The 12,988-nt window shown below is 33.6% G+C and overlaps 1 protein-coding gene across 4 annotated transcripts; it reads left to right on the top strand.

Moving 5' to 3' along the window:
* Positions 1-5,211: 5,211 nt before the first annotated feature.
* Positions 5,212-12,832, top strand: LOC134252419 (thymidine kinase 2, mitochondrial-like). 4 transcript variants are annotated; one of them, XR_009988965.1, is made up of 12 exons: positions 5,212-5,268; positions 5,549-5,776; positions 6,751-6,803; positions 7,156-7,230; positions 7,465-7,518; positions 7,720-7,809; positions 8,065-8,138; positions 8,245-8,333; positions 10,170-10,249; positions 11,137-11,217; positions 11,522-12,639; positions 12,672-12,832. XR_009988965.1 is itself a non-coding variant. In XM_062734895.1 (11 exons), exons 2-11 carry the CDS (start codon positions 5,596-5,598, stop codon positions 11,603-11,605), a joined length of 861 nt encoding a protein of 286 aa, XP_062590879.1. In that variant the 5' UTR covers positions 5,212-5,268; positions 5,549-5,595; the 3' UTR covers positions 11,606-12,832. The 4 variants fall into 4 exon arrangements, 1 of the variants encoding a protein (XP_062590879.1); XR_009988967.1 differs by having other exon boundaries at positions 11,522-12,688; positions 12,721-12,832; XR_009988966.1 differs by having other exon boundaries at positions 5,232-5,280.
* The last annotated feature ends 156 nt before the right edge of the window (positions 12,833-12,988 follow it).

Genomic DNA, 12,988 nt, shown 5'->3' with positions numbered 1-12,988 from the left:
TGACAACTCAAGAGAGATTCCGAAAGAACTGCTATTAAAAAATCCGCGAAATGTTGTATGCCTATCCCGATCCTATTAATGGAAAAAAAAATTAAGACATCAGAAAAATGTTTTTATCCATCGTCCAAGATCACGGATCCATGATTATCTAGGGGTGCGGTGGGGTACAGCACGCCTATTTATAATTTTTCTCTGATCCTCTTATTAACGGTTAATTTATACTTAAAAAAAAAATTGTTTAAGATACTACATGTAAACATCTATTGTGTTGTACACTAGGCCAAGGTAAATACAACAAGAGGCCCATGGGCCACATCGCTCACCTGAGAAACTTTGGCCATGCTGTTCTTTATCAGATTTCCCCCCTTTGTAATAGCAATAGTGACCAAGCCCTATCCACAGGGGTAAAGATTTGGACAATTTATAATCTACACTACCCCAAGATTCACGTAAGTTTCAGCTTTTCTAGCCCAATGATTCTTGAGAAGAAGATTTTCAAAGATTTTCCATATATATTTCAATGTAAAACTTGGATTCCCCATTATGGCCCGCCCTACCCCCGGGGGCCATGAATTGGATAATTTAGAATCTACATCATTCCAGGATGCTTCCACATAAGTTTCAGCTTTTCTGGCCCACTGGTTCTTGAGAAGAAGATTTTTAAAGTTTTTTCCTATATATTTCTATGTAAAATTGGATTCCCTAGTGTGGCCCCGCCCTACCCTTGGGGGTCATGATTTCTAAAATTTAGAATCTACACTATCCCAGGATGCTTCCACATAAGTCTCAGCTTTTCTGGCCCAGTGATTCTTGAGAAGAAGATTTTTAAAGCTTTTTCCTATATGTATTTCTATGTAAAACTTAGATTCCCTATTGTGGCCCCGCCCTACCCCTGGGGGTCATGATTTGAACAATTTAGAATCTACACTACCCCAGGATGCTTCCACATAAGTTTCAGCTTTTCTGGCCCAGTGGTTCTTGAGAAGAAGATTTTTTAATGACCTCACCCTATTTTTGTATTTTCTTGATTATCTCCCCTTGGAAAGGGACTTGGCCCTTGATTTTAACAATTTAGATTTCCCTTTACCCAAGGATGCTTTGTACCAAGTTTGATTAGAATTGGCCCAGTGGTTCTTGAGAAGAAGTTGAAAATGTGAAAAGTTTACAGACGGACGGACGGACAGCTAGACAGACAGACGGACGGACGGACGACGGACAATGGGTGATCAGAAAAGCTCACTTGAGCTTTCAGCTCGGGTGAGCTAAAAATCGTATTTACCTCCACCTAGTAAATTCAAAAGTTAAAACATACTGATATGAAAGTTCTTTCTCCATATACAGTACAGTTCTATACATGCATTGTATCACTCCAATTCTGGTTATATCTTTCACACCTCACTCTTTTGATCATCAGAAATGAATAAGAAGGACCAAATTTGATTAGATTAAAATATTTAGACTCTAAAAAGAGAAGAAAAAACTATACCTTCGATGAACATAAATTTAGTAAAGGATTTGCTACAGTGACTATGTTGCAAATTGAATGATAAAAAAAACTTAATGAAATTAACAAAACTCTGTAAGGACATATCACTTATAGTGGCATTGTCATGATTGACCGTGCGAAACAAAATATTGGAAAAGACAAAAATGATAGTGATAGTGATAGAAATTGTCATCGTAATTTCAACTGGGAATTGTTCCCTGTAGTTTGCTTTTTAACAAAAGCTTTGTATAATCAAAAGTACGTAAGGGTTGCCCGCAACCCTGTGTCTCGCCTGCTGTCGCTGTGGTTAGTAAGAAATGATTGTCTGATAAACTGAAGCATTTATTGACATTTCAGGAGGAATAACTCAAAAATACAATAATAAAGAAATGGAACAGCTGACTTAATATCTAATCCCTTGGCGATTATATTGGCATTTATATATATATACATATACCCTGTAAATTCACAAATTATTGTGATGTTTTTATTATTGCGAATATTGCAACGTGTTATGAGTCGCAATAATTTGAACTTGCATTTTGAAATCAAATCCACTGTATATGTATCAAGTCATTCATGCAGAAAATGTAGGTGAAGATTACCTAATTATGGTACTGATATTGTTGGTTACCCATGATGTGTAGACTGACAAATTATCATGCCACTATAAGTTATAGTTGCTGAGATATGGACCTCCACCATAAATTTATGCAAAGTCACTCATGCGGAAAAATGTAGGTCAAGATGACCTAATTCTGGTACAGGCGTTTGTGGTTACCCATGATGTATCCACTGACAAATTATCATGCCACTATAAGTTATAGTTGCTGAGATATGGACCTCCACCATAAATTTATGCAAAGTCACTCATGCGGAAAAATGTAGGTCAAGATGACCTAATTCTGGTACAGGCGTTTGTGGTTACCCATGATGTATCCACTGACTAACTATCATGCCACTATAAGTTATAGTTGCTGAAATATGAACCTCCATTATCAATTTAACCAAAGTCATTCATGCAGAAAAATGTAGGTCAAAATGACCTAATTCTGGTACTGATGTTGTTGGTTACTTATAACCTGTACAATGACAAATCATCATGCCATTATAAGTTATAGATGCTGAGATATGGACCTCCACCAAAAATTTAACCAAAGTCACTCATGCAGAAAAATGTAGGTCAAGATGACCTAATTCTGGTACTGACGTTTGTGGTTACCCATGATGTATCCACTGACTAATTATCATATCCCTATAACTTATAGTTGCTGGAATATAGGTCTTCACCATAAATTATCATGAAAAAACTAAGTCCAACTTAAGGAAAAAATACGGAGAAATTTGAATTTTTTTTTTCAAAATCATACTTGGGATATAAATTTTTATCCATACTGAATATTGTGTCCAAATTTCAAGAAGACTGAATAAAATTTGAGAAAGTTATTGCAGTTTATAAAACTTTGACATTTGGGTTAACCAAAAGTTGGACGCCGACGACGACGACGACGACGACGGAATCTATGGTCGCTATGTCTCGCTTCGCGACATTCGTCGCAGGCGAGACAAAAATCATACTGAATTATAACTAAATGCGTAAAAACTTTTATATTTATTTTCCAGGCCATAAGGCGATCTGTTATCGATCTCAAAAAAAAAAAACCCAACTAAAAACAATATAAATACATGTATGTGAAGAGGGCATGGAACACGGCTAGCCTTCCAGGAATTTTCAGAGATGAGACCAGGTACCCAGGAGTCGTAAGCATTCCCCTATGACCGCGCACACCCTCCATGAGCAATATGTGTTGATCAGATAGACATGCAGAACATTCCTATTATTATATCAAAATCAATGGCCTTATAATTGGTATGAACCAAGTCGGCAAAAATACAATCAAACGATAGGTTATATTGACAGGGTCATAATAACGACCAAAAAATTTACGAAATATCGATTTTAATTAAACGAGATTGTTGAAATCCCTGTAACCTCAACTTATCAGTGAGTAGTATGCTTTGCTTTAAAACTTGATTGTACTTAGAGCAAGCTCTTGAGAAACAAATAAGTTAGGAGACATAAACATCAAAGTGGAACATTACTACATAAACAAGGAAAAATGACGATAGAAGAGCTGAAGTCATCTTGTTTGTCATACAATTTTGTTGTCTTTTATCGTATTTAGTCAGTAAAACACCCAAGCATGAAACAGATGTGGCAGACTCCTTGGTGTAGGTTTTATTTCAATTCACTGGGATACATCGAGTCGACATATGAATAAAAATAACTATTGTTAACAATTAGACATCATCATCGATTTATCTGAATGGTGAACTGAAGAACATAGCAAGTGTTTTCCTCTTCTGAGATCTCATGTAGAAGTTTTATAGAAAATATGTGAATATAAAACAGGTAAGCTAACAGAGGAGCACAATTAGTGCCCATCGCATTTCAAATACCGGTACAACATACATTTTGTTATTGAGGAACTCCGGTATCCTTTTAATGAATCTTTAAAAAATGACCGATCATGATAAAATTGACGAATTGCGTTTTAAATGAAGAAGCAGTTGGTTATGAGATAGAAAAGTCTCGATTTTAATTTATCGTGATGAACTGTTGTATAAAGTACTGGAAGTTGTAAGCTAGTTTTTATGTTGTAGACTTTGAATTTGAAGTTTCTTAAAGTTATTTTTTTTTTAAAGTTTTTGAAGATTTAAAACTGATTTTTTTTAATAATATGTAAATTTTTAGATTTGTGTAAATGAAAAAGGGTTCAGTGCATGTGATTATTATTTATCCATGATAAAGGATATACACATGTACACAGACTTATCATTGTGAGGTTAAAAAATATGATAAGAGTTTTATTGTTTTGTTCTATTGTAAAACATAGAGCAGGGAGCGTTTTATTATTTTTAGATGTACATTTTTAAAGAACTGCGAACGAAAGCATTGTTCTCTTGCCTATCTCCAAGTCAATTTTCAAATGTTAACGTATTCGAATGACTTTTTAAAAATAATATTTGTATAGATATTTCAATGCACGGATTTTCAAATTTATTTATGTGTTTTTAATATAGCGCCCTATACAATAAAAATATCACCCTAAGGCGCTTTACATGTACATAAAACATTGCATGTATTACTTTAAAAATACGTTAGAAACACCCCCCCCCCCCCGTGAAACAAAAATTCCTTTTAACAGGTAATATGCACCAGTCTGTCATTTTACAAATTCTTTCCAAAGGTTTTTGTGTTTCACCGGGGGAGGTAGAGGGCATTGTATATTTATAGACAAAAAAACGATAAAATTGCTTATTTTTTCACAAATATCAAAGCAATTTACAACTAAAATATTGTATTTTATTAAAATATTTATATTTAATTTATTTGCGTAAAACATAAGAAAAGATATAAGGAACATTTAATCATATCCAAGACTATTTAAAAATAAGGGATGCTTTAAAGTCCGATTTAAATGGAAAAAATATCGTCTCCCCCACCCCTTTTTTTTCAAGGGATAATCTACCATTAAGCGCTGGTATTAGAATAATCAATCAATTACCAATGAACTGTTCTTTGTATAAAACAAAGATTTTATGGTCAAATTTGCTATTAATGTTGAAATAAATGGGTGCAAAATGTAGGTGGGAATCTCGATTCTTAGTCTACACTGTTTATCAATCGGGAACGACATTCTCGGTTATTTTGATTTCGGAGTGCCTCTGGAATTTTCATGATGGTTGTTCAAAGAGAAAATGTGCATGATGAGGAGAAGGTAATATTCAAGGTTTGAAGCATATAATTATTATCTTGTGTTAACCTACAAGTTTAATAGAAATGTTTACATATTTAATTCTTTTATTTATAAGAAAAAAGAGATTGTAATGTTGTAAATTTGATTACGCAAGTTTTCTCAGTTTGCAACATCAGCAAATGAACGAAAGATTATTTCATGGCAGTTAGCCCACATGTTCAATTGCTAATAAGTTTATATTTACATAATGTAAACCGTTATGTCGATATAATAGCCAAGGTGGAAACATTGTTGGTGCAAGGTATGAATGTAAACATGGAGTCGGAGTTACTTCCCCTGGATTGATAGATGGCGCTCAGTAGGTTAATTGCCAATCAAACCTCACAACGTTTATTGGCGGTATATTCGCCTGTTGCACTCAACATTTGCGCCAAATCACTCTGGGTAGACAGTTGCAGGACGGACAAAGGTTCATGTTCAAACCTCAGAATGTTGGGCTCCGAACAGATAAAAAGAATCACAGAGAAAGGTATTTCAATTTTTTGTATGACAGCAAAGTAAAAAGGCTTAATGAAAGTATTTTCCTCATTTTATTCACTGAAAATTAGGAAACATAATAACGCGCATTTCTGATTGAGACTTAAGATGAGATTGGCTTTAGTTTTTACCAGAGACATACAAAGACATAAATTTATGTTTTTTGCATTTTAATGAAATGCAATGTCTAATTTTTTGCACATTTAAATTTTTAGTAATGTTTTTGTAATTTTCATTGTTTACTTACACTCTGTTTTTATGACTAATGTTAATACATGTATGCTTTTTAAGCTGAATTCCGATATAATTTCTGATTTCAGAGAGATCTAATTTTTGTAAATCCATCTGAAATTTGAAATTTTATTACAAGAAACATGCAAGAGAAAAAAAATGCCAAGCAAATAACATTCTGTTGCCAAACATGCCTTTCAAAATGTGCTGGTACTTGATACTTTTACCTGGCAGAAATCTTAAATGTATACTGGCTATTAAATATATTTGTAGGAATAAAGTTCGATACAAACATATTTAATTTAGATATTGCTTCCACAATACAGACAAGGTACCTTCTATTTTTTTTAAAGAATTTGCTTGCTTTGAAATTTGAATCATTTTGAAATCCTTGGCTCAGATGTCCTCTCATTTTGAAGATGGACTGCTTTTTAATATTTTGTGTACTATGTGTACCTTCACCTGTCGGAAAAAGCAACGAGATGATTTTGAACAGTATCAGGCAGAAACAGCTGGAAGCATTTCTGAAAATGGGGGGGTGTATGCTACCATCAAACATACGCTTTAATATATAAGTAATTACTTCATGTACTCGACTTTTTGTAATGGTGCTACAATACATATAAGCAAATTATTTATAAATCTACAATACTCAGTTGAGTTCTCATGATAAAAATATCAAAAAAAAGTCCCATAGAATGGACAAAGTTTAAAAATTGTATATGTATTTTTTAGTATTTCAAGATGAAAATATCCGCCGGATTCTACCAAAAGGAAGATTGTTCACGGTAAGTTCATAGTAAAACATTGAATTTTTAAATGTTATGATAAAGATATAAATTGATATTAATTTAAAATCCTCAAAATTTTAATATTACATGGATTGTTTGATTTGTGGTAGTCTACACAAATTAATGAAAAATCAGAGAATGAATGAATGTGAAACCACTATCCAGTATCCTGTAATAATTTGAACAGTGGTACATTTATCACAGTGACTGTCACTATTAATAAGAATATACTAAGTTTTTTTTTCCATATAATTAGAATATTTGCCAATTTTTCAAATTCAGTTTTTTGACTTTGCATATAAATAATGGATGTGCAAAGTGAATGAAGCTGTTCATGTATTTCTTTCAGGTTTCTGTGGAGGGAAATATAGGGAGTGGGAAGACAACTCTTCTGGAGTACTTTAAAAATTCCCCAAATGTAGAGGTGAGTTTATGCTTGAAAGTAAAAGGCTCCAGCATCACTCAAAATGAACAACTAAAGCTTTCCAAGTTGTCTTCCTTTAGTTTTTACTATTACAATAAAAATTGACATATTCCTTTTAACAATTGCTCATATTGTCTTTGTCCTGGAGGCCGCTGATGTCCCTGAATCTCTTCCTTGTGTAGTATTCTGAGAGAGTTTAAGTTTTGATAATAAAGTTTTGCATGACTATTGTAGGCAGTAAGAGAACCGGTGGAGCAGTGGACCAATGTACAGGGACATAATGCACTGGTTTGTACTAGATGTATTGATATAAGTACAAGTGTAGCATAATGTTATTGCAACAACATCAATACTAGGGAGAAATCCAGGGTAATTTGGAAGTGGAAAAAATGGCAATATTTCAATTTAATTTTTTCTTTTTTAATTTAAGCAGAAACTAAGTGTTTCTAATGTTTGACATTAGTTTTGAGTCTGATTTTACTCCAACAGAAACTGCTGTATGAAGATCCTAAGAGATGGAGTTTCACATTTAATCTGTATGCTCAACTGACAAGAATCCAGATGCATGCCAAACAGACCGTATGTTTAGTTAATTAATATTCATTTAGTTATTAATTAATTTTCAGTGCACAAATTATAGCTATTTTCGGATTTCAATATCATTATGATTTTTAATAGAAAGAATTTAGGCAATTGTATTTATTCGAAAAATTGCTTGTTTTCTATTTTAATTTTGTCCTCTAAAATGACGGAAAGATGTGAAACATGATTTATCATTGTTAGAACATCAAAATGAGTTTCATCCACTTCACATGCATTTTGTTCATGTTTTAGGAAAAGCCAGTGAAATTATTAGAAAGGTCCCTTCACAGTACAAGATACTGCTTTGTGGAAAACTGTTACAGAGAGTGAGTACTATTGTTTTTCTATAGTACATGTTTATGGATTAAATCCATTGTTAATGTTTGGTATGCATAATTTCTGTCTACTGTTTGATAATTATGATTTCTACAGGCAAGTGATTAATGGTTTGGAGTACTCAATTCTTAACCAGTGGTTTGACTACTTGACAAAGAAAGACAATACTGGTTTGGACCTCATAGGTAAGACATTGTCAGTTATTAAAACAAAAGTACAGGCATTGCCATTTATTACTATTATTTTTTTTTTTAGCTCACCTGAGCCAAAGGCTCAAGTGAGCTTTTCTGATCAAAATTTGTCCGTTGTCGTCGTTGTCGTCGTTGGCGTCGTTGTCGTAAACTTTTTACATTTTCATCTTCTTCTCAAGAACCACTGGGCCAATTTCAACCAAACTTGCTACAAAGTATCCCTGGGTAAAGGGGATTCAAGTTTGTTCAAATGAAGGGTCAAGCCCTTTTCCAAGGGGAGCTAATCATGAATTACACGTAGAGGAAAATTAATTGCATTTTTAAAAAATCTTCTTCTCAAGAACCACTGGTCCAGGAAAGATGAAACTCATGTGGAATCTTCCTCAGGTAGTGTAGATTCAAGTTTCTTCAAATCATGACCCCTGGGGGTAGGGTGGGGCCAAAATGGCCGATCAAAGTTTTACATAGGAGTATATAGGAAAAATTTTGAAAATCTTCTTCTCAAGAACCATTGAGACAGAAAAGATGAAACTCATGTGAAATTATCCTCAGGTAGTATAGATTCAGATTTGTTCAAATCATGACCCCCGGAGGTAGGGTGGGGCCATAATGGCTGTTAAAAGTTTTACGTAGGAATATATAGGAAAAATCTTTTAAAATCTTCTTCTCAAGAACCATTAAGACAGAAAAGATGAAACTCATGTGAAATTATCCTCAGGTAGTACAGATTTGTTCAAATCGTGACCCCCCCGGTGTAGGGTGGGGCCATAATGGTCGTTAAAAGTTTTACATTGGAATATATAGGAAAAATCTTTAAAAATCTTCTTCTCAAGAACCACTGGGCCAGGAAAGTTGAAACTCATGTGGAATTATCCTCAGGTAGTGTAGATTCAATTTTGTTCAAATCATAACCCCCGGGGGTAGGGTGGGGCCATAATGGCCGTTAAAAGTTTTACATAGGAATATATAGGAAAAATCTTCTTCTCAAGAACCACTGGACCAGGAAAGATGAAACTCATGTGGAACCATCCTCAGGTAGTGTAGATTCAAATATGTTCAAATCATGACCCCCGGCGGTAGGATGGGGCCATAATGGCCGTTAAATTTTTACATAGAAATATATAGAAAAAATCTTTAAAAATCTTCTTCTCAAGAACCACAGGGCCAGGAAAGATGAAACTCATGTGAAATCATCCTCATGTAGTGTAGATATAAGTTTGTTCAAATCATGACCCCCCGGGGGTAGGGTGGGGCCATAATGGCCGTTAAAAGTTTTACATAGGAATATATAGGGAAAATCTTTTAAAATCTTCTCAAGAACCACTGGACCAGGAAAGATGAAACTCATGTGGAACCATCCTCAGGTAGTGTAGATTCAAATATGTTCAAATCATGAACCCCGGGGCTAGGGTGGGGCCAAAATGGCCTACCAAAGGTATATATAGGGAAACCTTTTAAAATCTTCTTTTCAAGTATTTCAAAGCCATGATTAGTGATATTTATATGGAATCATCCTCAGGTAGTGAAGATTTTAGATTGTTCAAATCATGACCCCTTGGGGGGTTAAAATTCAAGCCCCAACCCCCCCCCCCCCCCCCCCCAGTTCTGATCTGATATGTGCTTTTTCCTAGCCGATGTTCTCAGGTGAGCGCTGTGCCCCTGGGCCTCTTGTTTTAAAGTACTAAGGCTAATTCTGTAAGTTTTAGACCACAAAATTCTTCTTGTTGTGTATTGTTACAGTCACTGCATTTTCCAGAATGATCTGTTTTTTTTCATTGTTTTACAGCATTTTTAGGACTATTGAGTCTGTAAGTTTACTTTCCCTTTCAGTGTATCTGCGGGCAGATCCAGATGTGTGTTACGAGAGAATCAGGAAGAGAGACAGGAAGGAGGAGGCATCAGTGCCCATGGTACACTTTTTTTGTTCAAAAAACTCTTTAGCGATATACATTTCCTGGAACAAAGAGTTTTAGGCTGAAATTACTTTAAACATAAGATTTGCTAAAAGTAAAAAAAAAATCTAAAACTGTTTTAGTCTAAGAGAATCGGTATTCGATAACCTGCCCAGATTTTGTTGTGCAGAGGTCTTGCTTTAGATTGCAGATCGAAAACAAGTCTTTCATGACTTTCAATGCAATTATTTTTAAATTTCAAATTTTATGCAAGCAGTAAATAGGGATCCAAGTTTTCCCCAGTAATCAAAGTATATTAGTCTTCTTCAACCAGATACTTGGCTCTGCTGTTTCACATGTCATGTGGCCAAGAGATTTTTTGAACGAGGTTTTATTGAGGAAATATGAGACCCAAGATGTTTATTTAGATGCTGAATGGCAGTTTAGAAATGTTAGTTGTACAGAGATAAATTAAGGGATAAAGTCACATTACCTGTTATAGTGCCATACCAGTAAGACATCCCAGACTGACTCCCATATGAATTTAAGGAGTGTCATTTTCAAATATTGTATGAATGTATGTTAAGGGTTCAGCACAAAGTGATTCATAGAAATTTTCTAAGTGGAAGCCCATATGATCTATCATGATATATAACATACTACTATATAAGTTACTGTTCCCATGTTTACTGTGTATTTGCTCTCCAATTGCCATATGTATTTTTGAATTTTGGCTGAATGTAAGATTTCATTTCTTTTGATAGAAAAACTGGTACATTTAGTATATTTAGACTTCATTAATTGTTAGATTTTCATTTTGCTAAAAGACAGGGAACTATTAAATCATACAAGTTTGTGAAGTAGATTTTGACATTCAGTTGAATAACTGATGCATATTCTTTCAGAATTTAATCCAGGACCTACATGATCTCCATGAGGAATGGTTAGTTCAGCAGAAATACTACAAAGCACCTGCACCTGTTCTGGTTTGTTTCTCATTTTATTGTAAACATTTTAAATTCATATCAAGAACTTCAAACTTGTGCACAAAGTCAAATCCTTTGAATTACAACGCAAGTGCAAATAAAAAATATTTCAACACCGAATAAAGGAAATATGAGAAATTATCCTACTATACAAGATCAAATTGTGCAATATCGAACCTTTCATTGAACAGTATAATTGGTGTGAATATTTTTTGGATACCTGTATTACTTTATATTGTATTTTTGTTTACCCTATGAACTGAAATGAAATGTTCATTTGCTTAGAATGAATTCACTTTTGTAGGTTTTAGATGCAAATTGTGAATACCGTGAAATGACAGAGTTGTATGAGACAAGGAGGGAGGAAATCCTGTGTGGTTATGTATGACGTCTTCACGATAGATTAGCTCTGGATACAAGACTGTTCTATTCTAAGGCAGCCCGGGAGCAGAATGGAAAAGAGTGTGCTTTAAACTCAGTGTATGGAATGAAGTAGATGAGTGCCAAAATTGGAGAGTGTATAGTGTGTATAGATGCAAGATAAACTTGGAAAGGATCTCAGAATGGGCTGACTAAAAGTGTGCAGAAAAAGAATGAGCGTAATGGAACAGTTGTTAGAAAAATGATAATTTAGAAATGTAAATAAAAATAATTTGTGTTCAAGTAAACACTTTAGAACCTTTCGAGTGGAAATGTATATCGTCATATTTCTTAGACATGTACCTCAAATAATAGATTTTAATTCAGTATAGACTTAAATTGAGTTTTTAGATATTTTTTTAATGGCATAACATGTTTTTGATTCTAGTATGCCAGTTGTGTTCACAATTAAAGTTGTTTCCAGATATATCTCAGGTATCAGATGTTTATATATGTGATATTATACCTCACAATTTTACCAGTGCTTGGCAATAGTTTGATCCTGTAATTTTAATCAAAGTGAAATGTAATGAATGATTGGTGTGAAGTCCAGCATCATTTCATCAACTGTCTCAATCTTGTTGCATTTAGTTCTTCTGTCTGAGTGAAAGATTTTATGGACATATGGATAAGTTTGAATAATATATCTACATATTGTAGTGCTGTAGAGAATTATAGTAATTGGATGAATGATGTTAGGTGTTTTTCATTTTGTTTGAATTAAAAAAAAAAAAACAAACATATTTACTGTTAGTGTGAAAGCCATGCCTGATTTACAGTTACAGTGTATTTAAATATTCATATTGTGAAACACTGCAAATTTAGTGTTGGTTTTATATATCTCTTTACAGATTTCTTTTTATCAAAACATTCTTTTAATTTTAGAGATATTGTAAAGTAGGAAATTCTGACTTTTTTTATGATATGGGTACCACATACTATCTTGCCTAAATGCTTGAAATGAAAGCAATCGAGTGTAAACTGCAATTTTTTTGTTTGTTTGTAAACTCAATTTTGATGATCAAATATTCAAGTCATCACAAAATTTGATGTTCAAATATTCAAGTCTTCACAAAATTTAAGATCAAATCATTTTGGGCATTTCTTTTCAAAGTCTGTGTTCAATACTTTACACTGTTCATGATATTTACTGTATATCAGTATTTACTACATTAAATATTTATTGAAACTTAAACTTAGTTTTGTATTTCTTTTTAGTCATTGTACAAAGTCTGAGAGAAGCTTATGATTTTCATTTCATGTATTTTATTGACAAAGGTTTCATAAAGTTCTTTGAGGTAAAGATGAAAGAGTTTGTGCTTGCCAGGATAAGGTTATATCTGTAGCTCTA

This window comes from Saccostrea cucullata, unplaced genomic scaffold, assembly GCF_032062105.1.
Source record: "Saccostrea cucullata isolate Sc308-1 unplaced genomic scaffold, CSIRO_AGI_Scuc_v1 ctg45, whole genome shotgun sequence".
In the NCBI taxonomy this organism is placed as follows: domain Eukaryota; kingdom Metazoa; phylum Mollusca; class Bivalvia; order Ostreida; family Ostreidae; genus Saccostrea; species Saccostrea cuccullata.
The sequence above is the reverse complement of the archived record's forward strand: the minus strand, read 5'-3'. Positions and strand labels throughout refer to the sequence as shown.